Source organism: Helianthus annuus, chromosome 3, assembly GCF_002127325.2.
Source record: "Helianthus annuus cultivar XRQ/B chromosome 3, HanXRQr2.0-SUNRISE, whole genome shotgun sequence".
NCBI classification, from domain to species: domain Eukaryota; kingdom Viridiplantae; phylum Streptophyta; class Magnoliopsida; order Asterales; family Asteraceae; genus Helianthus; species Helianthus annuus.
In genome coordinates, this window is record NC_035435.2 from 127,690,364 (window position 1) to 127,717,940 (window position 27,577).

Sequence of the window (27,577 nt, forward strand, 5' to 3'; positions counted from 1 at the left end):
TGTACGATTGTAAGACGTTTTGTACTACTTTAAGACGTTTTGTTTGAAAACATTTAAGACGTTTTTATAATTTTTTTTTTTATTTTAACATGTTTGTTGCAATTATTTAGAGGAATCCCTTATTTAAGATTCAAAAAGTTTGTTTGTTTTTAGTAAATATCTCACAACATGAGGGTGAGGTTTGTTGTTTATTCTGGGGGGAAGTGGGATGTCATTAACAGAAACATTGAGTATGTTACTGATGGCGATTCAAGGAGACGTGGTTTAGAAGTTGAAACATATCATTCATATAATAGTTTTGTAAACTATGTTTCTAACATGTGTGATACTCCAAACATTACACGGTTGTCATACCGGATGTCTACGTTTACTGATCCGATCGATATAATTAATGATCGAGATGTTAGATTTTTTTTTGATTTGGCGATGCAGAATCCTTTTGAATTATATAAATTATATGTTATTCAAGAGTCTGATGTTGGTTCCTCTGGTTTTTCTTGTTTAAACAACTTCAAAGCTCCAGATCTAAATATTCCATTAAAAGAAAGTGTTGATGTTTTAAACGATGAGTGTCCTATTTTAGAAAATAATTTTGAAAAATCATTCACGTCTAACAACGAATCAGGTTCTTCATCTATAGTGTTCGAGGCTGGTCATATATTCAATAACAAAGAAGAGATGAAGCTCGAGTTGGGAAAGAAATGTTTGTTAGAGCATTTCGAGTTTAAAGTTGATAGATCATCTAAGACACGGTATGAAGTTTCATGCATGGGTGATGGTTGTGAATGGCGATTTAAGGCTAATGCTATTCCTTGTGGTAATTTATGGTTTGTTAAACATATGAACGGTAGACACACCTGTTCGAAGACGCAAACACACCCACATTTCCGTCAGGCTAACCCAAAGGTTTTGGGTCACTTTTTGAAGGAACAACTAAAAGACAGTGGTAGGATATATCGAGCGAAAGAGATTGTCAAAGATTTTAGACAAAGGTTCGAGGTTGAGATAACAAACCTTCAAGCTTGGCGTGGTAAAAGCTATGCACTTGAACTTCTACAAGGAACGACCCGAGACTCTTTTGCCGAACTACCAATATATTGTTACAATTTGAAGCTTGCAAATCCTGGAAGCGTTACTCACATCTTGGTTGATGAGCAGAGTCGTTTTGAAATGGTTTTTGTTGCTTTAGGTGCTGCGGTAATTTACACATTTTCTTTTGTATTGCTCTTATTTTTTTTTAAAGTAACATGGGTTTTGCTCTTATTTCGTTTTCATTAATTTTCAGATTCGTAGCTTTATGTTTAATCTAAGACCTGTCGTTATCATTGACGCGGCACACCTAAAGGGTGAATTTAAAGGGACGTTGTTTTTAGCAGTGGGCATGGATGGAAATAATCAGATTTTACCACTTGCTTATGGCATTGGAAAATCAGAGGATGGTGAATCTTGGACATGGTTTCTCTCAAAGCTTAGAGACTGTGTTAGTGAAATAGCAGATATGGCGATCATTTCGGATAGGGCGAATTCGATACATGTAGGTGTTAGAAACGTGTGTACCACGGGTTGTGTTGTCGTCATTTAATGATGAATTTACGTTTGCCGTCATCTAAAAAAAAGAGTACGAGGCACTATGGTGGAAGACATGTAAATCTTATCGGATGTCTGACTTTAACGAGTCATTCAATGCTTTGTGTCTTGTTGTTCCTAGAATACGCCAGGTTTTAACAAATACTGGGTTTGGTAGATGGGCAAGAGCTCATTGTCCCGGCAATCGATACCACTATATGACATCTAATAGTGCGGAGTCTATTAACTCTTTGTCTAGATTCTCGCGTAAGATGCCGATAACGCAACTTATCAAATTTTTCCGCGAGTCTGTACAAAAATGGTTTTATGACCGTCGACTGCAGGGCATGCAGGAGAGCCATTCACTGACTCAGTGGGCACAGAAGAAAATTTTAAAGAAAATTGAAGGGTCTAGAACCTGGACTGTTGCAGGCATCCGGGTAAACAGTTTTGTTGTTGAAGACGGTGGGAAAAGGGGTGTAGTTGATTTTTCGAATCGTTCGTGCAGCTGTCGTGTCTGGCAAGTTTCTGGTCTACCTTGTGGGCATGTGATTGCTGTTTCAAGATTTTTGGGTGAAGCTGACTGCAGTCATTATGCTTTCTCGTGTTATTCAAACGAAGTATACAAAAAAACGTATGAAGAATCGATTAATCCTCTGCCTCATAGGTCTGAATGGGTGATACCAGAAGGCCTTAGCAGTGTATTACCCCCGAATATTACAAAACGTCAATCAGGTCGTCCAAAAGAAAACACCCGAATCTTGTCTCGTGGGGAAGAACCTGTTCCGGTATATTGTTCGCGGTGCCGAACATACGGACATGTTCGTGACGTTTGTTTAGATCCAATGAAATCACAGATTCGTTCACGTAAATCATCAGGAAAAGGAAAAGGAAAAGGGAAAGAGATAGAAACCCAGAGTCCAACGGATGACATTTTTCCATCTTATAATTTAGCAGAATTTTAATAATAGATTAGTTTTTTTTATGTTTTATTTATGAAAATAATGTAACAAATTCTGTAATCGCAATAGTAATTAGTACTTTTAATTTATATAAGAATTAAATTTTACAATGCGTACGTCCAGCCATCAAAAATTACTTGGTGTGTAGCGCCCGGCGTAGAGTTCATCAGCCATGTAGCGTCTATATCTGACACAAGCATCCTGCATGTTTACTTCGTTCCATGTTAATGAACGGTTGTTAACTAGATTTTCCAATAGCATACATATGATAACACCTGAGTTTCGACCAATATGAGCTCCGTGCTCAGGCCACACAACATCCCCGCAATACTCTAAGGCTTCTACACCATCTTTCCTTGATTGTTGCCAGTATGATATACGTCCCAGAAACCATACGAATGGAGATTCAAATTCTAAAAGAATTTGATGTATTTTCCTGTGTATGCAAAATCCTTCTCCGCAATTACTTAGGTTACAGTTATCGGGAAAATAAGCATATATTTTAAGCGAACGCATATTTATTTTTAGAAGTAACCAGTGGTTTTCGTTGTGCGCTACGGGCATGTAAATCTGCAAAAATTTGAAACGTAAATAAGCCCAGGAAAAGGTATTATTTTCAGGGAATTTTTTTTAAAGTTACAAATTATTTAAAAATTCAATATTTGTTTATAAAACAAATATTTAAAAAATCAATATTTTTTTATAAAACATAAAATACAGAAAGTTTATTTTTAAATTTATTAAAAAACGTACAAATCTATTATTTCGTTGTCAATTGTTGATGTAAAAAAGTAAAGGTCTTCAAATTTAACAAAAGCGTACATTCCGAATAATCATATTTCACAATGTACCGTATCAACCTCCCAAAAGGGAGGAAAATTTTCTTTTGAACCGTCTCCATATCCGTAGGCCTCTCTATTTTGTTCTATTATCATGTTAAAAAAAGTAGGCGGGAGAACTGTCCACCGATAATCATTTGACGACATCGCCCTTAACCGTTTGTGAAGCTCCCGTTGATACATAAGCTTGTTGCACCATGCATTGATATGCTAAGAAAAATATGGTAAATGTTTGACAAAAAAATAAATAAAACTATCATTAACATGAAAGGTATTTCGAAGGTACCGTTTCCTGAATAAAACCGTTTCCACAAAATCCAAGTAATCGGCCCCACCATTCTTTTTCGAGAGGTGTTTTACCGAGTTTTTTCCCAAAACAGTGTTGGTAGAAAAATTATTTACTAAAATAGGTGATTTGAAAAATAATTACCAAAATAGATTTTTGCAATGATTTTTTTCCCAAATTGGTGAGGGTGGAAAAATTATTTACCAAAATGGATGATTTAAAAAAAATTATTAAAATGAGTGTTATTTCTTATTTCTTTATATTAACTAGTCTATTATATTTTTTTTCAATTAACCTAATATGTTTTTAATTTATTTTCTCCAAGCAATTACTCTTTATATTGTATTTACTTTTTAACCAACCATAATAAAATTCTTTTTTCTTAAGGCCTTTTATTTTATTTACTTTTTAAACAAGATATGTGTTCATGTTTACATTAATTGAATGAAATAAATGTTGTTCGTGACTATTAAAAAATAAGTTGATAATAAAAAATAATAATAAGTATCAAGTTGGCCAATAAAATTATGAACCAATCAATCTACGTAAATATTTTGCCCACTGGTTGTTAATAAAATTTATGTAACTTTAGGAAACACTATATTATGGGTTTTCATTTGAATTGATAATCAACTGCATAGACAATAGTAAATGAAAAATTACTCTCAAAAAAAATAAATTAAAACAGTAAAGGAGAGTTATGAGCATTTAAAAATAAAATGAATCCAACGATCTCAGTTTATTTTAACATGGGTTTCATTATAAAAAAAAGAAAAAATATAATAATTAATAAGTTAGTTAAAAAATCTATATAATGATTTAGATGAAAGAAAAGAATACAAATATGATAGGTTGATTATATAAAAATAGAAGAACTATAATATATTAGTTAAAAATAAAGAAATATAGAAAAACACCCATTTTAGTAATTATTTTTTAAATCACCCATTTTGGTAAATAACGTTTCCACCAACACCGTTTTGGGAAAAAAAAACTCGTGTTTTACCCATGTAGGTTGAGTAGCAAGTTGGAGTATCGCCGTCATAGTAAAACTCTAGAATATTTGGCGACCAATGTTCAAACCGATCATTTTGGTTTATCCAAATGGTGCGTTGCACGGAATGAGGAATGTTTGAGTAAGACATCCGGTGTGACATTATTGACATAGTGAGGGCACACATATATATACACACATGTTCACAATAAAAATAAAAATAAAAATAATTAATATAAAATATAATATTCAAAACATATATACAAATAATTCTGTTTTATAAAATATAAATTAATATAAATCATTGAATAAAATCAATATCGTCCTCTTGTAGCTCGTTGACTAATTCTTTAGGAATAAGCGAGTTGTAGAAAAGTATCAACATATGGCGCCTCATCCTTGTAGCCGTTATGCTTGTGTCTTCACCATCATTTAGTGTTTTTTTGTTAATCAATCGGTCTAGAAATATACAAACCCAAACCTCACAGTCCCCTAATGGTCCTGACTGTTGTGGTACATCATTTGCATATACTGTTTCAAACGGAAACTTTAACGGTAAAGGTTTGTTGTCATAGTAACCATGCAAACGAAGCCAATGGTCAAAAACAAAATTTATGTGGCAAACCACTTCCGTTCTTCCTTTTTCCAAATCTCGCATACCCATCAAGCTACCAAAAAAAAAACAAGCATTGATTAAAAGTCATACCTTTTGAGAGTAAAACTATTAAATAATCACTGTTTTTAAATTTTTACCTGTCGTAAATAGTGAGGGTCTGGTTAACCAGGTTGAAAACTCCTAAAAACCAGTGAACTGATGGTATAAATAACGGTACATACACCTCGTCAACGCCAAATATCCGAGGAAAAGGCTCTACTGTCACAACCCCCGGTCCCTAGTTCCCGGGAACGGGCGGCCGTGAGCCAGTTTCGGTGGTATCACATTTATTTATCCAATTTGGCAGCGGAAATTTTCATCAGCACCGTAGTTAGGAAATATTTTAATCAGAGTAAACCACCATGATTTATAACATTAAACATATGGGTAAAACCCAAGTTTTCAATACACACGTTTTATAGGAATAAATCCTATTTATAAAAAACATCTCTTTTATTCTTAGGTAACTTTATTGCCACTTTTCCAAGCCTTCAGTGCTGTCCAGCTGGCTTCTATTTGGCTTTCACATATTGTTACCTGAAACGCGTTTTAAAAAGGTTTTTGTCAGTGGGAAATACTGGTGAGTGAATCCCAATTTAATCAAGTTTAAATAAAAATTCACAATGAACAGTATTGAGGGCGCATCCGCAATTACATTTGTTTCCAAGTTATATCAATTACCACCACACGGTAATGTCGTTCCGACTTATGGTCATGTTACTCCTTTACCAGCTGGTAACAAATTTTGTATACAAAACCTCAAATTTACCGACTGTAATTGTATTCTTACAAATACTCAATAACTGTTATTCGCATGGAAATTTAAGGTTTTGTAAAAACAGTTAACAAAAAGTGGATCAACTCACATTGCTGTCTTAGGTGATTCTTTAGGGTTTCCTGGTGAATATCTATAATTTACACAAATGCACGTGTGTTAGTATAATAACCCATTTTAACATTAGTAATACCCTCCCCGAGACGGCATTCCAACGACTACGTCGGGCAGAACCACGACAGCCGTTACGGAACCCTAGATCAATCGGGCAGCGTATCTAATACGTCTCCAGGGGTTATAATACTTACATCGTAGCAGAACCTCGCTATTTTAGGGGGTATAATGCCCGGGTATAGTAACGCCACTACAGAAATTGTGATTGAAGAAAGAAAATTGAACGAGACGAACTGAAGGCCGATGCGTTCTATTTATAGGGCTGTCATCGCACCCTCTCGCGGCCCGCGTTAATAATGGGCTAAGCTCACGCGGCCCGCGTCAATGCTGGGTCAACGCGTAGCTTGGCCCGGTCACCACCTAGGTTCGCCGTGTGTTGGGCCACGTGGCGGCCCAGGGCTGCGCCACATTCCAGATCGCTCGCGGCCCGCATGAACTTAAACGATCTTGTACGCGGCCCGCATCAACTAACGGTTTAAACGGAGTCCAATTATATCCTAATGCGGCCCGCATGAGCTTGAGGTGAGGCCCTACGCAGCCCGCCTCAGCTTAATAATTATTGTTTTTAATTTATTTAATATGTTATATTCTAATTTGGGCTTGGTTTTCACATACGGGGTGCATATAAAGACATATTGATATATTTAAAGATATATTAGGGTGTCAGAAATATTATGAGGGTGTCGGTTTTACCGAGGGTTGTTATATCCTCCCCACCTTGTTTTAGAGCTCGTCCTCGAGATCTACTGGAACAAGTGTGGATATTTCTTTTGCATTTCTGATTCAAGTTCCCATGTGTATTCAGGTCCTCTTTTGGAGTTCCACTTTACTTTGACCAGAACTAATCTCTTATGCTTGAGATTCTTAATTTTTCTATCTTCAATCTGTAGAGGCTTCTCTACAAATTTGAGTTGTTCATTAACCTCTATATCCTTGAGAGGTACTACGAGTGATTCATCAGCTAGGCACTTTTTAAGATTAGATACATGAAATACATCATGTATTGCTGCCATTTCCTCTGGTAGTTGTAGCTGATAGGCTACAGGTCCTACTCTTTTAAGAATTTTGAAAGGTCCAATATACCTGGGACTAAGCTTTCCTCTCTTGATGAATCTTACTACTCCTTTCCAGGGAGAGACTTTCAATAATACTTTATCTCCTACTTGAAATTTTAATGGTTTGCGTCTGTTATCGGCATAACTCTTTTGTCGATCACGTGCTGTTTTCAGTCGTTCCTTGACTTGAGTAATTTTATCAGTTGTTTCCTGTACTATCTCGGGTCCAGATAATTGTTTTTCCCCAATTTCTGCCCAACAGACTGGGGTTCTGTACTTTCGTCCATAAAGTGCTTCGAATGGTGCAGCATTGATACTGGTGTGATAACTGTTATTATAAGAAAATTCTATTAAAGGTAAGTGTTCGTCCCAGTTACCTCCAAAATCAATTACACAAGCTCTAAGCATGTCTTCCATTGTCTGAATTGTCCTTTCGCTTTGTCCGTCCGTTTGAGGATGATAAGCTGTGCTTAGATTTAACCTGGTTCCCATTGCTTTTTGGAAACTTGACCAAAAATGAGAAGTAAAACGGCTATCTCTATCTGAAACAATTGATAAAGGAATGCGATGTAAAGAAACGATTTCATTTACATACAATTTGGCTAATTGTTCCATACTAAAGGTTTCCTTCATTGGTAAGAAATGAGCTGACTTGGTTAACCTATCTACAATCACCCAGATTGTATCATTACCTTTCCTTGTTTTAGGCAATTTGGTAACAAAATCCATTGTTATCAATTCCCATTTCCAAACTGGTATTTCTAATTGTTGTAACAATCCTGAGGGTTTCTGATGTTCAGCTTTAACTTGTGAGCAAGTTAAACATTTAGAAACATAAGCTGCTACATCCTTTTTCATTCCTATCCACCAGAAATTTTTCTTTAAATCCTGGTACATTTTATCACTTCCTGGATGCATCGTATATTTAGACTTATGAGCTTCTTCTAATATACGGTGACGTAAATTTCCTAATTTAGGTATCCACATTCTGTTTTTATGGAACCTCCAAATTCCATCTGTTCCTTGTTCTAATTCCTTAATCATTCCTTTTAATTTTTCAGTATCCTCTTTGATTATTGTTTCTTGTGCTTTTCTAATCTGATTGTTTAAATCTACTTGTAGGTTTAATTTAAGAGAACGTACTCTTTTTGGCTTTTCATGATACTTTCGACTTAAAGCATCAGCCACCACATTGGCTTTTCCTGCATGATACTGGATATCACAATCATAATCACTAAGTAATTCCATCCAGCGTCTCTGTCTCATATTCAATTCTTTTTGCCCGAAGACATATCTTAAACTCTTATGATCTGTGAATATGGTAAACTTACTACCATAAAGATAGTGTCTCCAAATCTTAAGGGCAAAAATTATGGCTCCTAATTCCAAATCATGGGTCGAATAATTTTCTTCATGACTCTTAAGCTGTCTAGATGCATAAGCTATAACCTTTTGGCGTTGCATTAATACGCATCCATATCCTAACTTAGAAGCGTCACAAAAGACTACAAAGTCTTCAGTTCCTTCTGGTAACGCTAGTATGGGTGTATGGGTTAATCTCTGCTTAAGAATTCTAAAGGCTTCTTCTTGTTTTGGTCCCCATTCAAACTTAACAGATTTACAGGTTAACTTAGTTAAAGGAATGGCTATTCTAGAAAAATCTCGGATAAATCTTCTATAATAACCGGCCAATCCTAAGAAACTTCTAACTTCAGTTGGTGATTCTGGGGTTTTCCATTTGGTAATTGCCTCGATTTTTGTTGGGTCTACATGAATTCCTTCATGGTTAACTAAATGTCCAAGAAATTGTACTTGTTCTAACCAAAATTCGCACTTTGAAAACTTAGCATAAAGCTTCTCTTTTCTCAATAAACTTAAACGTAAGTGCAAGTGCTTTGCATGCTCTTCTTTACTTTTAGAGTAAATTAGAATATCATATATGAAAACAATTATGAATTTATCCAAATATGGCTTACATATTCGGTTCATCATGTCCATAAATGCGGCTGGGGCATTGGTTAAACCAAATGGCATGACAGTAAATTCATAATGACCATACCTTGTTCTGAATGCGGTTTTAGGAATATCCTCTTCCTGTACCTTTAATTGATGATATCCTGATCTTAAATCGATCTTAGAGAAAAATCGAGCTCCTTGAAGTTGATCAAACAAATCATCGATCCTCGGTAATGGGTACCGATTCTTAATCGTGACTTTATTCAATTCACGGTAGTCAATGCACATACGCATTGATCCGTCCTTCTTCTTGACAAATAAAATCGGTGCTCCCCATGGCATGAGCTTGGCTGTATGAATCCTTTCTCCAACAATTCGTCTAGTTGCCTCTTCAGTTCTTGCATTTCAGCGGGTGCCAAACGGTAAGGTGCTTTGGCAATCGGTGCTGTCCCTGGTAACAGGTGAATTCTGAATTCAACTTCCCTGTCTGGTGGTAGTCCTGGCAATTCTTCTGGAAAGACATCTGAAAATTGGGACACTACTGGAATGTCTTTTAGATCTTTTCCTTTAGTGTTAGTGATTATAGAAATCAAATACACTATAGATCCTTTCCTTATATAACTTGCAGTTTTCATCACAGAGATGAATTTAGTGGATCTAGATGGCTTATCTCCTTTAATTATGATCTTTTCACCACTTGGTGATTTTACTTGAATTACCTTTTTATCACATAAAATACTGGCTTTATTGGCTATTAACCAATCCATACCTAACACAACATCAAATCCAGCCAGATTTATTGGGTAAAGGTTTGCAATAAACGTTTGATTAAAAATTTCTATTCTTGCTCCTTGCAAGATTTCAGAAATTCTAACGGTTTCTCCATTTGCGGTTTCTACTAGACATTCTTGTGGTAGTTTAGTTAATGATTGATTTAGGAGTTTGCAAAATGAAGTATTAATAAAACTTTGGTTGGCACCAGAGTCAAATAATACTTTAGCAAAAATATCATTAGCTAAAAACGTACCAGTAATCACGTCTGGAATCATCCTGGCTTCCTCTGTAGTTAAAACGAATGCTCTAGCATTTTTAGTGTTCTTGTTGTTCGCAGCTAGGGCTAACTTTGGACAGTTTGGCTTGATATGACCTTTTTCTCCACAATTGAAGCACATCCCATTAGTTGGTTTTCTTCTGCATGTCTCCTCCTTATGTCCTGGTGCTTTGCAGAAATTGCAGTAAGTAGAGCATCTTCCAGAATGCTTCTTTTTGCAGGCTTTGCAGTATGGTGCAGAGGTAGAACCTATATTCCTACGGTTGGAATTCCCCGAACGGAACTCTTGAGTAAGCCTTTGGGTTAGGTTTCTCCTCTGGTCTTCTTCTCTAGTACGAATTAACTCATCTGTCAAGGTATTGGCTAGTTCTACAGCTTCTTCTATAGTTTGGGGTCTAGCTGCCTTGACTACATGTCTAATCTCTCCAATTAATCCCCAGATATAACGGGAGATTAATACCGGTTCAGGTGATGCAAGGGTTGGTACTATTCTAGCATATTCAAAGAATGTGGTAGTGTAACCCTTACTGTCTACCCCGGTCATTCTAAGATTCAGAAACTTATTTGCTATCTGTTCCTTTTCATTGGGAGGGCAGAATTTCCTTTCTACCATATTTTCAAATTCCTCCCATTCCATGTTATAAATCCTATCACTTCCTCTTGACTGGAGGATAGTGTTCCACCATTCTAAGGCTGCGTTTTTAAACAGATTTGAAGCAAACATTATCTTATCTTCTTCAGCACATTTGCTTATTTTTAAAACGGCCTCAGTTTTCTCTATCCAGCGTAGGGCTGCAATGGATCCTTCATTGCCCGAGAATTCAATTGGTTTACAGGACCAGAATTCTTTGTAAGAACAACCATATAGCATGGTTCTTCTTCTTTTGGGAATGGGCGCTTGAAGTACGGGTCCATTGTTTACGCTGTGTTCCGGTTCACTTGGTCGCTTACTGCTATGCTTACTTTTATTATTCGCTTCTTGAACCGTTTGAATAATAAATGGCATTGCATCTATAATTCCTTGTGCCACTATATGTTGAACGGCACTATTATCCATTTGGTTTCCATTGTTATTGTTGTCCGGATTCTCATTAACCACGTTAATGTTACTCTGGTTATCGTTATTCAGATTATCCTGATTTTCCTCGTCGGCCATCTGAATTTTAAACAATTTACCAAATATTAATATCACAATTAATATTTGAATATAGTCAATCACATGTCACGCACTTTTAACCAAAAGCGTCGAGCATTGCGACTTTTACTCTATTTATATAGTATGCATCATTACACACTAGCACTGAAATTTAAATTACAATACTGACTGAAATGTAAAGCTACAATACTAATAGTAGGCATCCGTATTGTTTTTTTTTTTTTTTTTAACACATACACACATATATTATTTTATTATTATTATTATTACTACTACCGTTTCTGTCATCACCTTCACTGATATGGATTCATCCAAAAATCCATATTACGCTCATCGTATTTCCATACGAGGCGTTCTCCCACCTGTCGCATTCTATCACTGCTTTCTAAAATTTCCTCCCCAAAAGTCCTAAGTTCTTGGACATTTTCTGCACTCATTGGGGGTGCAGGTTCTAGGACTGGGTTTGGAAACTGAGGTACGGGTTCCTGATACGGAGGCATAGGGGCTTGGTACGGGTATGGATTCTCTAAAATTTCCCTAACATATGCATCACTAATGTTGTAGGGATCTTGAGGATCTAACCCTGGGTAAGCTCCTAAGTTGGGCATTGGCACATTTTCATGTATTGGGTTTTGTTGCACGTAGTCCCTAACATCGTCCCACCAGGGGTCGTAGTTGTTTGGGTCTAGAGGATCAGGTGCAGGTACCCTAGGTATCTCCTCTGGGTTGTAATCAGGCATTTCTATCTGGTTTTCTACTTCCATGGGTTGGTCAGGATTTTGTGGTTGTGGTGCTAGTATTTGTTCCAGGTTTGGGTCAGCAGCAGTGGTTGCTAAAATATGGATATTAGCGATACCCCTATTGAGCATATCCTGATTATAAGCATCAGTTTCTCTTTTTGCTGCGGCTAACACTCGCTGTTCCTGCAACTTTTTCATTCTTTTCCTACGCTCCTGCGCTCCCCTACTGAACCATCCCCTCTTTTTCTGAGGAAATGGCTCTTCAGATTGAGCCTTAAACACAAAGATTCCTTCTTCTGTGTCAGCAGAATACCCCGAGAGGGCAGGCTGAGAAGAGGAGGTGCCTTCGCTCCTAGGCGAACCAGACAGTTGACGATAGGCGTCAGAAGGTCCTTGGTCGCTCATACTGTAAACTAACAAATAGTCAGATAACACAGAGCAAGAAATACAATTATACACGTATTTTCATAATTTATTTCCTAACACTTTGAATTTCGATGTCACCAGAACACTTCTGTGGCTGAATCAGTGGCATAGCTCTGATACCACCTTCTGTCACAACCCCCGGTCCCTAGTTCCCGGGAACGGGCGGCCGTGAGCCCAATTTAATCAAGTTTAAATAAAAATTCACAGTGAACAGTATTGAGGGCGCATCCGCAATTACATTTGTTTCCAAGTTATATCAATTACCACCACACGGTAATGTCGTTCCGACTTATGGTCATGTTACTCCTTTACCAGCTGGTAACAAATTTTGTATACAAAACCCCAAATTTACCGACTGTAATTGTATTCTTACAAATACTCAATAACTGTTATTCGCATGGAAATTTAAGGTTTTGTAAAAACAGTTAACAAAAAGTGGATCAACTCACATTGCTGTCTTAGGTGATTCTTTAGGGTTTCCTGGTGAATATCTATAATTTACACAAATGCACGTGTGTTAGTATAATAACCCATTTTAACATTAGTAATACCCTCCCCGAGACGGCATTCCAACGACTACGTCGGGCAGAACCACGACAGCCGTTACGGAACCCTAGATCAATCGGGCAGCGTATCTAATACGTCTCCAGGGGTTATAATACTTACATCGTAGCAGAACCTCGCTATTTTAGGGGGTATAATGCCCGGGTATAGTAACGCCACTACAGAAATTGTGATTGAAGAAAGAAAATTGAACGAGACGAATTGAAGGCCGATGCGTTCTATTTATAGGGCTGTCATCGCACCCTCTCGCGGCCCGCGTTAATAATGGGCTAAGCTCACGCGGCCCGCGTCAATGCTGGGTCAACGCGTAGCTTGGCCCGGTCACCACCTAGGTTTGCCGTGTGTTGGCCACGTGGCGGCCCAGGGCTGCGCCACATTCCAGATCGCTCGCGGCCCGCATGAACTTAAACGATCTTGTACGCGGCCCGCATCAACTAACGGTTTAAACGGAGTCCAATTATATCCTAATGCGGCCCGCATGAGCTTGAGGTGAGGCCCTACGCAGCCCGCCTCAGCTTAATAATTATTGTTTTTAATTTATTTAATATGTTATATTCTAATTTGGGCTCGGTTTTCACATACGGGGTGCATATAAAGACATATTGATATATTTAAAGATATATTAAGGTGTCAGAAATATTATGAGGGTGTCGGTTTTACCGAGGGTTGTTATATCTACAACCCCGTTGAAGTAACATTCGAACTTCTGATCCAAAGTTTGACAATGCATCTGGAAATACGGGGGTAAAATGGACCAACGGTCGGATGGATTTCTTGAATTATACATGTGTAGCATCCATCCAAAAAGATGTTGTCATAAGTTTGGACAATTTTAGCGAAAGTTTATAGGAAACTATAGTATATTTAGTATTAACAAATGTACCTCATCGCTTAACCAGCCAGTCCCGCAGTGCCTAGCAAGGTCGCCCAGAAATCAGGACCAACATAGCCGCCTGCTGTGAGTGTTAGTTGTCTAACGCCGCTACTTGGTGCCCAATTTTTTATCTTTTCAAATAATTTACATTCATCATTTGCTATCTTTTTTGGCTTCCGCTTGAGGTTTCTGTAAACTATAAACGGTGATAGCACAGCCTTGGCGGGCTTCACAAGCCTTTCGGACCGCCTCAATTTAATCATCTCCAGATCCTCATCCTACAATTACATTATTTAAGAAGTTAATTAACAAAACGTACATGGATAACAAAAATAAACATATACGCAGGCCAAACTTACGGCTTCTTCGGTAACATTTTCGGGATTTGCAGACACATGAAACACTTCGGTAACATTTTCGGGAATTGCAGACACATGATACACTTCATTATTGAAGTTAAAATAGGAATCAGCTGCCGCCTACAAATTTAAAAAAAAAATGTTAGAAACATTTTCAAATAAATTTATTTTTTTAGATTTTTATAAGCAAATAAATGGGTTACATTTTCATCTTCTTTTTGGGATTGGTCCATCGGTGTTCGTATGTGGCTTGGAGTATTAACCGGAGCCATACGAAAAGTTTGCAACAACTCCGACTTGAGCATGTCAGTCAACGCCCGGTTGTTTGAGTACATCGTTTGCAACAACTCCAAGTTGATCATGTCAGTCAACGCCCGGTTGTTTGATAACATCATTGACTGAAATTTAGAGACAAGCTGCTCTTCAGAATAAAATCCTGACGAAAACTGACCGGGACCAGCATCCCGTTGCAATTTAGCCGTCTTTAACGGAATATCATTCGTCTGAACCGGTATTTCAGGTGCAAATCCGTGCGTTTGAGGCACCTGAACTTCATCATTGCCGAACAAGCTGGCCATGTAGTCCTTCTGTGGCTGGCCGTAGTTTTAACTCAGGCCGATTGGATTATGAATTGGAGGGGGTAATTCAGTCGCCATAGCAGGATTAAAAACTTGACGTTCAAGGTCCAAATAATCCGAGCTTGAAGTATACCACTCTGTCTCGGCCTCAAACATAGTTGGTAGTATGAAGTTTAGCGGTTTATATTCACGTATCTAACAGATTGAAAACGAAACATTTTACAAAAAATTGTTAAAAACTAACAAAGGTTCAAACTGTTAACTGTTGGAAATTTTATTTTTTTAATTTTTTAATTTTATAATTTTAACAGTTTTTATTTTATAATTTTATAATTTTATAATTTATCGGTTTTCAAAATTTTTTATAATTATATTCTTTTAAATTTAGTTAAGATTGTAACTGTTAAAATGTTTAATTTGTTTTTATAGTTTTATAATTTTTAAAAAAATTATAATTTGAAACTAATAAAGGTTGAACTGTTAACGGTATGAAATTTATTTTTATAATTTTTTAATTTTATAGCTTCAAACTATTATCGGTTTTTAAAATATAGTTATTTAAAATTATAAAATTTTATAAAATAGCAATTTACCTTTATTGCATTCGCTAAGATGCCATCAACACTACCCTTCACCAGCTTTTGTCCTTCTTTCCATCCTAAAAATCTCGGAATGGTCTGAGCATTGAAATACCCCCTCCTGTGTTTAAATTCCGGAAATACCTCTAGAATCCACATCTGTAAATGCATTAACATATTTACCAGCTATTAGTATACAAATTAAAACGAACATTACACTTAAAATATAAAATATAATATATATATACGATTTGTCAGGTACCTTAAAGGGCCAAACAAATCCATCTAACGAAAAACCCTTCGCGTCTTCCTTTTGACGAACGTGCATATCATACACGTTCGTATACGTGCTCTCCCAAAAATAATTACCCCATGGATATTGGTTAAACTCATTCAGATTATCCACCAGGTGTAACAGTTTAATATCGATTGCATTTGAATCCTACAAACCTAAAAACCCTTGACCCAAAAGCATCAGTAGACATATCCTTGTGCAATCTTCGTCACTATATCGCATCGGACCTTCAAACATATCTCTAATTCGTTTGAAATTAATACGTTCACGGCCCGGGAAATGACGGTTTTTAAATGAGTCAGGGTGGTCAATCGGGGTCCAATTAGTGGACCCAAACCTTAACCCCGTTATTAGACAAAATTGTTTCGGGGTAAACATTAAAATTTCTTGGCCTAGGCGATATGTAATCCCTAATCTGGGTGTAGGTGTATGCACTTGTAATTGTGCTACACCGAGTAAGAGTAGACTATCACACATAACACACTTAATATCCAAATAAGGCCCAAAACATGTCTGCCTAATCTTGGATTCAATAGATTCCGGCATTCTTTTGTTCATAGTCTTTACTATATTCCATGTTTGATGAACTTTGATCTTTTGGACCTTGTAAAGTAACAAATAAAACAAAAAAAAACAAGAAACAATAGTAAATATACTAAAATACTAAAACACTATAATAAAGAAAGAAAAGACATAAGATATCACCGCTACAGATGGGAGAACATTTTCTCCAACGTCTTGCATGACATGTTCAGGAGGTTGCATGTGCTCTTGACGTGGGAAACCGTAGTAATTTGGATCCATTTTCAGTCAATGGGCAACGTGGTAGTTCGGAATTTCTTCAGATCTTCAGTGTCGTCTGGTCTTCAACACGGGTCGGGTCTTTGGTCGTCGGGTATTTCTTCGGATCTTCAATGGTCTTCGGATCTTCAATGGTCTTCGGATCTTTCTTCAAGATGGTCCCAAAAGGAGAGAACGTGGTCCCGAAGCCGTTTGCCGGTGGAAATGGAACACATGAACCCACACTCTCGAAGTCAAAACATGTTCCGCGACACGTGTCACGCGATGGCTACACGGGGTCCCGAAGTGAAACACGTGTCGTTCATCAAACGTGTCCAATGGCTGAAACGTCTCAACATGTGCTGAAACGTCTTAAGAACTTGGGAAACGTCTCAAGACGTGGGAAACGTCTCAAGATGTGGGAAACGTCTCAAAATGCCACGTGTCTAACCCTGAGACGTCTTAAAACTCGTGAAACGTCTTAAATTAATTGAAACGTCTTAAAATGTCTGAAACGTCTTAAAATGCCACGTGTCTAACCCTAAGACGTCTTAATTCTCGTGAAACGTCTCAAGATCTGCTGAAACGTCTCAACATGTGCTGAAACGTCTTAAAATGTGCTGAAACGTCTTGCATGAATGCCACATGTTCGAAAAAATTCTCATTTATCGAATTTTTTAATTTTTTAATAAATAGCAATGGGATCCCACAATAACAATTCTTCCCTATTTGAGTACCTTTCTGTAGCACGCGGAAATGTCTGAAAAAAATAAAAATGATGTATACTGCTCTCAACCAGCAAACAAATCATCATCTTGGATTCTCAAAAAATGGAGAACTAACAAGGGTGAAAGTTCTTCTGAAGTTCCACAACGAAATGATTCAGAACAAAGGCACTTTGTACACAATCGACAAAGTTTTCACCTCCACCGGGCTGGTACATGGGCAATTTCAGACGACGAAATTGAGAACTGGTCAAAAGACATGGAAACATTCTACAGAAATGGGGATGCGCCGTTCTGTTATTCAGCAGTTTTCACAAGATCAATAGAGTTGGACAAAAAATTTTGGGGGACTCTATTAGGTTTTCGCTGTGGCGGCTACCTAACCTCAACAGTTAATTATTCTTCCTAATTTTTTTTTATTAAATCTACAATTTTCCCCGTTTTTAATTAATTTTAAATTACATACAACTTATACAGCATATTGAAGGATGGGTGGGAAGGCTAATGGCTTGGAGGAATAGAAAGATTCAAAAGGATCCGTTGTTAAACTTGCGGTGGACAATTCTTCCACCACAATTTTATGAAATGTTGTTAGATTCTACTCCTAAAACCGTTGTTAAATATGCCAATGGCAAATTACACCCATTTCCTTCTTTCTTCGAAGTGGATTACGTCTTATTTCCGTTACCGTTAGAAAATAACGAATGGCTCCTAGCTCGACTAGAGTTATCGTCACAGGAGTTGGTGTATTACCCGTGCGAAGATGTTTGTGTCGGCAATAAATACAGAAACGTTATTCTCCCCCGTTTGATGAAGGTTAAAGTTTACTTAAGAGCAACTAGTGCATCTGCAATATTGGAAAAAAACGGGAAAACCAGAAAAATGTATCTGTGTCGAGCTCAATGACAACTACGTGGTATCTAACACAACAATCGCAGGGAATGAAGCAGTCTACCTTTGTATGCTTATGGAGCATCTGGTTACGGATAAACCAATAAATATAACTGGAGACATTTGTAAAACATTTTTGTCGTACAGACAATTCATTGCATAAAAACTGTATTTTTGGCGGTGTTTACCCCGTCCAAATGTTGTCTAGTTTATGCAATAAAATACTTGTTTTTAATTTATTTTATTAATTTATAATTTATTTTATTAATTTGATTAATAGTGATCAATGAACCCACTATAAAATGGCATAGACATTCTTGCCATTTAACCACATCATGGATTCTTCTTGGACCGACGAAGAAGACATTGCTATTGCCGTCTCCTACGCTGCCACTCATGATGAAGGCACTTACTCAGTTTCCGATCCCGCGTTCTGGGGTCAAGTTATGAACTATTTCTGCATTCACGTGCAACAAACGACCCGTAGCGCGAATGACCTCAACACTCGGTGTGCTTTCCTACGCTTCAAATGTAGCCGTTTCTTAGGAAGGTACAAGAACGTTAAAAAAAGGATCGGAACAATAACCTGGCTGAAGAAGAGGTGATTGAAGAAGCCCTGCTAGACTATGCAATAATTTATGACGAGGATTTTGAACACATTTCAGTGTTTGAAACCTTGAAAAATTATATTTAGCTAGCGTTTTAGGATTTTATTTTTATTTTTATCTTGTATCGTTTTTTATGTTATATTAAAGTTATGTTGTATCGTTTTAAAAGAAGACCACCGTTTTTAGACAGTCTGGCCAATTTTGATTTACACAGTTAGTCAATTTTGGTTCAAACATTGACAATTTTGGTTCAGTTGCAAATTCCTTCATAACAAGTGCTTACAAATGCTTACAAACACTAAATACGATAGCAATGCAATACATACTAATTCCACAAATACAACAATATTGCAATTGCAATTAAAAAGCTTAGCACATATAGTTTCTTCGACTTCGTCTTTGTGTCAAATCTCATTGCTTTCAAGTTATTGTTCTCTTCTATTAATAACTTATTTTGTAATTCAAGGTTCTTTATCTTCATGTCTTTAAACGTCACTGGAGTTGAGGTGCCGTATGAACGTTCAACGAACATATTATCAACATCTTGTTTCCACAAGAAGAATTTGCAATCACCTCTCTACAAAAACACAACAACTATAAAGAAATTGCAATTGACTATCTACAAAACACCAAATCGAACTTACAGGCCAGTGAGAACACCAGCAAAATTCTTCACCATGTCTTTCACTTTTAAGTCCAGCAACTCGAAGAACAGCAAGAATGTCGTGATGACAGTACACATTTCCATCCAAACCGACCTTGAAGAGTTTAGGTCTTTGAATTAGACCAGAGGTAGAAGACGAGGACATGTTGAACCAATGTTCCAAATTGATTGTCACAAGGGGCCAGTTCTTTTATAACCCAGCTTTTTCAGATTTTTAAGTTTTTGATATTTGTTTTTAAATAATATAGTTTAATATAAAGACTATATAAATATAATTGAAGTTCAAATGATAACAGCTCTGGACGGAGGATAAACTGGTTAGGACGTTTGGGTTACACACATGTTGCGCGGGTTCGAATCTCACAAACGACCGGTTCTTTAAAGAAGACCCCGTTTTTGAATATTTTTGTTTTAAATATATACTTTAATATAAGGTAACTACTATATAAATATAATTGAAGTTCAAATAATAACAGCTCCGGACGGAGGATAAACTGGTTAGGACGTTTGGGCTACACACGAGTTGCGCGGGTTCGAATCTCACAAACGGCTGGTTCTTTAAAGAAGACCCTGTTTTTGAATATTTTTGTTTTAAATATATACTTTAATATAAGGTAACTACTATATAAATATAATTGAAGTTCAAATAATAACAGCTCCGGACGGAGGATAAACTGGTTAGGACGTTTGGGTTACACACGTGTTGCGCGGGTTCGAATCTCACAAACGGCCGGTTCTTTAAAGAAGACCCCGTTTTTTAATATTTTTGTTTTAAATATATACTTTAATATAAGGTAACTACTATATAAATATAATTGAAGTTCAAATTATAATAGCTTCGGACGGAGGATAAACTGTTTAGGACGTTTGGGTTACACACGTGTTGCGCAGGTTCGAATCTCACAAACGGCCGGTTCTTTAAAGAAGACCCCGTTTTTGAATATTTTTGTTTTAAATATATACTTTAAAGAAGACCCCGTTTTTTAAATATTTTGTTTTAAATATATACTTGAATAATTTTGTTTAAAATATATACTTTAATATAAGGTAATTTATTATTTTATTAGTTAAGGTTCAACTTTTAAAGAAAATATAAAACATTATATTAAAACATTATATTAAAAAAAAGGAAATACATACTAAACATTAAATTTAAAAAACAAATATTTACAAAAGAAAAAAAACATTACATTCAAAAAAAAAAAAAAAAAACCAACATCTAAATCCAAACCCTAATCGTTTCCCACTGCGAGACATGTTCGAAATCATGTCCTTCATCGTGGCGGAAGTTGATAAGGGCAACCGCCTTGATGTCGTCCTCGCTAAGGCCCTCGGATGAATCCTCCACAGACTTGTAGTAACTCTCGAACTTCTTACATTCCAACCGTATAACCCGAAACCTTGAAGATAAGGCATCAACGGTATGGCCGTGGTTCGGACCACGGAGTTGTGCAAAATATTGTTGCACCCGGACCCATAGACCCCCCTGCCCTCGACAAGGAGGATTGACATACACCTCCTCCCAAGCCTCCACCAATGCTATGTCCTCAACTTCCGTCCACGAGTTAGCAGCCATGTGTGGTTGTGTGTTTCTGGGTGGAGAAGAAAGATGAACAAAGAAAGTGGAATAACAAGAACGACGTGTGTGTTTAGTATTAGGGGTATATATAGTTGGTAAATTGCCGGTTGAAACACCTTAACAGGTTGAAACGTTTTAACATTTAGGGAACTTAACAGGTTGAAACGTCTTAACAGGTTGAAACGTCTTAACAGGTTGAAACGTCTTAACATTTAGTAGGCTGTTAAAACGTCTTTAAACATTGAATTATACTGGATTGAGCAAGAATTAAAACGTAAACTAGTAAAATTTATAACTTTATTATCATTGAATACAAAGTACATAAAAAACATAACACTGTTACAAATATAATCATTTGAACTAGAATACACTAAACCGCTACTTCATTTGAACTATAATACACTAAACCGCAACTTCCATAAATTTAAAATGGGGTAGGAGATCCGGATTTTGAATCCGAAATTCGCATCAAAACACCTAGGAATAAATAATATGGGTCGTGAAATGGTAAGTTCCATCAACCCACATTTATATTTATTTTGGCCTAGGTGATATGTAACGGGTTGTTCACATTTGGTTCTGCGGTTTCCCGGCTGGGTGATGTTACAAGACCTGGCTAACACACTGGTGAGAGCCCATTGTGTTAGCCAATGTCTCATCAACCACCCGAAACGGGTAGAATCGTCATTACCTGAACAACCCATTTAACCCTTCATGTGTCCGTTGTAGATGAGTTCTTCAACACGATCGACACTGCAGAGCACGTAGAAGGGGATATCCGATCTCATCCCATTAAAAGGGAGAAGATCTGTGTCCGTTGTAGATGACTTCTTAGACCCGTTGTAGATGATTCCTTAGAACCATTTGTTGAATCCGGGGGTCTGCCCATTTTTTGAAGCTGTGAACACCAATGTGGTAGAAAATATGGTGAACAAGAAAACATTGTGTATAACAGGGTGGAAAATTGTGAACGACTTAAAAACAGGTTTCAAACGTCTTGAAAATAACTTTGAAAACCGGGAAACGTCTCAAACGTCTCAAACATTGGAAAACGAGAAACGTCTCAAACGTCTTAACCTTTTATTGAAACATCTTAAAACAAACATAAAAATAAAATAAAATAAAATAAAATACCTACTAAACAATAAATTAAAAAAAAAAGAAAATATAATAACAAACATATATAAACATATATTTTTGATATAAATTCAAACATTTAAAACAAACATCTAAATTCAAAAAAAAAAAAACAAACATCTATTTTTCATATAAATTATAAACTTATATTAACTATAGACACTAACCGGGTTAGTGTTTAAAAAGAAATTCTTATATAAACACTAACCCCATTAGTGTGTATAGTTAATATAAGTTTATAAAATATCAAAAAGGGGGTCTTCTTGTTAGAACCGGCCCTTTGTCAGATTCGAACGCGCGCAACATGTGTATAACCCAAACGTCTTAACCAGTTTATCCTCTATCCGGAGCTGTTATAACTTGAAGTTGTAATATATTTATATACTCATTATATATTTAAAACAAACGTATAAATTAAAAAAACTTAAAAATATCAAAAAGGGGATCTTCTTATTAGAAACGGCCCTTAGTGAGATTCGAACCCAAGCCACCCGTGTATAACTCAAACGTCTTAACCAGTTTATCCTCCATCTCGGAGCTGTTATAACTTGATCTTATATTGTATTTATATACTTTTATGGAACTTTATTGAACTTTGGAGACCGTGAAACGTCTCAAGCCGTGTTGAGGCGTCTCAGAGCCGGCTTCAAACGTCTCAAGCCATGCAAAAGTAGCAGCTTATCGACTAAGCTTTTAAAACGTCTCAAGCAGCCGTCTGAGACGTCTCAGCCAAGACGCCAAGACGTCTGAGCTCTGTCGGACACGTGGCAGGTTTTCGTTGGTCAGCCGCCAAGACGTTTCAACATCTTTCACACGTCTCCACGAGACGTTTGACTTGGCTAATTCGGAAACGTTGACTGAAACTTGGCCATTTTGGCTATTTTCCCTTGAATGAAAGTCCCAAGTCTATCTTGATTAGGTATTTTTCTTAACTTTTTAGCCGCAGTATATCTTCTTTTACGAACGGCCAACAAAATAAACGTCTAATTATCCGAGACTGCGAACATGGCTGGGTAGCTCAAGCCTACCCGGTTGGGGAAAATCTGTCGCCTGAAGGTCCACTGCGATAAACCCGGTTGAAATCGGATTTGAACTTGAGACGTATGGCTCAAACCCAAATCTTCACTTCCCCTTCAATATCAATTGAGCTATAGCTTATTGGCTGACCAGCAGTGTACGGTTTATTTTATTGTCAGTACCTCTAAGCGTGGAGCTCTTACATTAATTCGATGCAATGACAAAAGTCAAAGTTTTCACAAATGATTTGCATGATCATAACTATGAGGGTCAGTCAAAGGGTGAGTGAACTATCTTACAAGTAAGTTTTGTTTTTAAGTTATTAATACTTGCATGATCATAACTATGAGGGTCGGTCAAGGGTGGGTGAAATCAAGCGAGGGGCTTTGGGCCTCTACTTTTTAAGGGTCTCTCTTAAAGCCTTAGAGTAATGTTTTAAAAACCGGTTTTTAAGTCATACCGGGTTGTGCTCTAAAATGGTTCAACCGGCTGAACCGGGTTTTATATCGGGCGGTTGAACCGGGTTACTAGTTAACCCTATAAATTCTATAAAATACAAATTCATCTCAAAAAAACAATCCAATCTCAACTAGGATTTATGTAAGTGATCATAGTTTTATCTAATAACAACTATTTTTATTGTAAACTATTAAGCATTTTAAGAATATTTTTATTAGTTATAAATAATATTGCATTGTATGAGGTGAGTAACAATTTCAACAACGAAGAAATATTGGAATAGAAGGCACTAGATTAGTTACCGGAAATATGGAAGATCAATATTACCTTAATATTGTATTTTATTAAAATTAAGAAATCAAATCTTAAGATAATGCAAACCGGTTCAATGGTTTGAACCGGTAGAACCGGATTTACCGCCGGTACATAAGACATACCGTATTCGGATTTTACCGGCCTTTATCGTACCGGACTCGTGTCTGATATCCGGTTTAACCGATATAACCAGCCAATTCATACCGGTATTTAAAACATTGCCTTAGAGTAATCACTCTCTCAAAACTTTACCTTATTTTCAAATTTTAAGGTAAAAAACTAAAATCATGTTATTTCTCTTCTACATCAGCCTCCCCAATCTTCAAATTCCTTCCTCAAATTTTAAGGGGAGTTATGTTGAAGCCCCAAATATGAGGGTCACTATTCACCTCAATCTTCAAATTCCCTTCCTCAAATTTTAAGAGGAGTTATGTTGAAGCCACAAATATGAGGGTCACTATTCACCTCAAAGTTATTATTTTTGTAGCTGTTCATATTAAAATATTATATATAGTATTATATAGAGAGAGATGCCGATTTTTGTACAAATTGACTTAACGTACGCTGCGTACAAGATACAGTATCAACATGCGATTTTTTTAACATGCGAGATTTCCTTTCTGGGATTATAACATGCGAACTTGTCATAGCGTACGTTAAGAGTTAAGACATTTTGTACGATACACTTTTTCTCTCTATATATATGTGTGTGTATGTATTATTGTTTTATATAAATTCAAATATATACTTGTAATGTGGTTTATAAAAATATTTATATCATATGTCTCAAATTCTTATAAATTTTATATCAAAATTTAGAAAAAATAAACATGACATAATGATGTATTATATATTATTATTTTGTAACATGTTTATGCATGGTTGATTTGTACTTTATGCTTTAGGTGTATTTTTGGTTTCTTTTGTTGTATTGTTTGTTTTGTTGGTTATACATGTTAGCTAAGACACATAAGCAGACACGCGTCATTAATCCCCCGTCAGATGAAAACCCTAAACCATCTTCCTCACGCAAAAACCAACCATCAGACAAGTTCTCATGCTCTGTTTATCACAATCGGAAGAACCCTGAATGAAATCTTTGACTGAAAATCGATAAATTCAGACCAACCCTTCATAGATCAAAAAGAACGAACCCGCAGAAATCGAACAGAACCTACATCGATCATTTAAGGTTAGATGACGGTGTGGATGATGATTTGAAGTTCTAGAGGGCAGATGATTGTCGTTTTTAGACCCAAATAAATAGAGATGATAGTGAGAGAAGAATCACCGGCCGGACTTCGTGGCTTTTTGTTCTCATCTTTTGCACTGTTTCAAATCATTATAACCCTAACTAGCCCCCAAACTTATTATAACCTTAATTCGATTAGCAAAACCTTCAAATCAGTCGCCCCCAAATTGAGTTGTCGGACCTACAACTCCAGTTTTTCATTTGTATAGCCTTCTTCATTAGTAGCCCAGGTTTGTCCTTTTTTTTTAGATTAATTAAATTATTTTATGCAAATATTAGTAGTAATCGAAAGTTAAGCAAATATAGATTTTGATTTTGATGATGTAATGTTGACTCTGCATATTACAGTTTTCTTCGATCGTGGGGTTCGGGTTTAGGTAGGTATATGCATTTAGCATCTCTGATCAGGTGCTGCTGGCGAAGAGAGTAACCAAGCACGTGAGCTTACCTTGGTGCATTAGGTTTAGAAGTTTTGAACTAAATATGGCAGTCCATTTGCTGTATTTTTTTAGTGTGGTTGTCCTTTTATTTAAAGAGTTTATATATATTCATTTTCTTTAGCAGTTCTTAAAGTCAGTCTGCTCGCTGTTTATTTAATTAAGTAATTGAATCTCACCAAAGGACTTGTAGCCTAGCGGTTCAAAGATGTGTAGTAATAGTGTTTCTTTACAAGTGATAGAGATTGGTGTAGATTTTGGGGCAGGTATAATAGGTGTATAAGTTAGCCGTTTAAAAAAGAAAAGTAACTGAATCTCATTTGACATTACTTGTAATAACATTTCACCTTACAATGAATTTGAATAGACATTCGACACTATTTTACCCTTGTCTAATGCTTGTCGGTCACCCACAAGTTTATTAGAGTACTCGAATTGTCGTCTCATTCAATTATTTATGTTTTGTGAATGTTCGCTGCTTTCGATATTAAAAATATATGCATATACAAATATTAGGGAGATCTGACAAACATTAGTTACAACTCAAGAGACAGAGGGGCTCTTTTATTGAGACCTCCTAGCCATTGGCGCAGCTTCTATAGGGCGGGAGGGGGCGGCCGACCCCCCGAACATTTCGCTCAGTAGTTGAGAGTATGTAGTTTTCGTATAGAAATTTGTGGGTATATACGTTTTCGACCCACAGTCTTATAGAAATATTTTGGTATATAAGTTTTCGACCCCCCGGTCGGAAATCTCAAGTTTCGCCACTACCTAGCTCCAATATTTTTTTATATATTTTTGGAAGTTGGTATGTTTAAACTAAATAAACGTGTAGGAAGATACATATGAGGAAAATAGTCTAAGAAACATGTATTGGTTTGATCTTAATGCTCTTGGGGTGTCGTTAACTTGAAGTAAACACTAAGTTACCCTTTCAACACTTAGTTTTACAAATAAATTCCATGTTACATTGTTCTGTTTTACGTATATTACAAATATGTAATAATGTAACTACTGAGAGGTGTTATTTTCATGTGATGTTTTGTAGTTGTAAGATCAAAAGGCGAATTGGAGGACAAGGACAAGAAGCATAAAAATCACAAAGACAAAGAGAAGGAGAAAAATGAAGAACATAAAAAACATAAAACATTATCATCAGGATAAGAAAAACAAGAATGATAAAATCAGCTATCATGGCTCTGGTTTTGAGCATTTGAAGAAACCCCATGAAAAGGTTAGATTCTTCTGTCGTATTTTACAGCTTTTATTTTGATAAGTATTAAGAAATTGAGTAATATATAATTCGCACACATGTTTAAACCACACAATTAATTTTATTTCTTTCAATGGTGCCAGAAAAGGATGGTTGAAGAAGATTAGGACCTTAGTGCCATTCACAAGCACCCGAATACCAAGGTAAATTTAATCAACTTTTTTTCCAACTTAAAGTGTTGTACGCTTTTAGTTACCTATTTGTATTTATAGTGACCAGTGTTGCTGAAGTGTTTTCGAGAATTGATCACAAGTTTGATTTGATGTATGCGAAGAGGGCGTTTGTACATTGGTATGTTGGTGAGGGTATAGAGGAAGGGTAGTTCTCGGAGGCGAGAGAGTATTTGGCTCCTTTTGAGAAGGATTATGAAGAGGCCGGGCTCGATTCTGCTAATAACGAGGAAGACATTGGTGAAGAGTAATAGTTTGATTAGCATTAAGTCTGGTTTTTATGTTTCCGAAGTATAAAAACCAATGTGTTTAAAAGAAGGTATAAGCAGGTACTACTCTTATTATAAAGAGATTTCAAGTGAAATAACATGAAACGACTACAAATCT

General features: G+C 36.4%; 2 protein-coding genes and 1 long non-coding RNA gene across 3 annotated transcripts; all 3 read left to right on the forward strand.

The window, feature by feature from the left end:
- The first annotated feature begins 168 nt into the window (after positions 1-168).
- Positions 169-1,582, forward strand: LOC110931723. The gene is made up of 2 exons (XM_022175106.1): positions 169-1,197; positions 1,286-1,582. Exons 1-2 carry the CDS (start codon positions 169-171, stop codon positions 1,580-1,582), a joined length of 1,326 nt encoding a protein of 441 aa, XP_022030798.1.
- A 76-nt stretch (positions 1,583-1,658) lies between these two features.
- Positions 1,659-2,531, forward strand: LOC110931722. The gene has a single exon (XM_022175105.1). The coding sequence runs from the start codon at positions 1,659-1,661 to the stop codon at positions 2,529-2,531; it is 873 nt and encodes a 290-aa protein (XP_022030797.1).
- A 22,525-nt stretch (positions 2,532-25,056) lies between these two features.
- LOC110927810 lies at positions 25,057-27,535 on the forward strand. Its single transcript, XR_002585915.2, has 4 exons — positions 25,057-25,540; positions 26,796-26,981; positions 27,104-27,163; positions 27,233-27,535. It is a non-coding gene; the product is annotated as an uncharacterized LOC110927810 (long non-coding RNA).
- The last annotated feature ends 42 nt before the right edge of the window (positions 27,536-27,577 follow it).

Excerpts from the sequence above, each read along its gene's own strand:
- LOC110931723 (XM_022175106.1), top strand. The coding sequence starts at position 169 with ATGAGGGTGAGGTTTGTTGTTTATTCTGGGGGGAAGTGGGATGTCATT. Across the intron at positions 1,198-1,285 it reads TTGTTGCTTTAGGTGCTGCG|ATTCGTAGCTTTATGTTTAA; the intron begins GTAATTTACACA and ends ATTAATTTTCAG.
- LOC110931722 (XM_022175105.1), top strand. The coding sequence starts at position 1,659 with ATGTCTGACTTTAACGAGTCATTCAATGCTTTGTGTCTTGTTGTTCCT.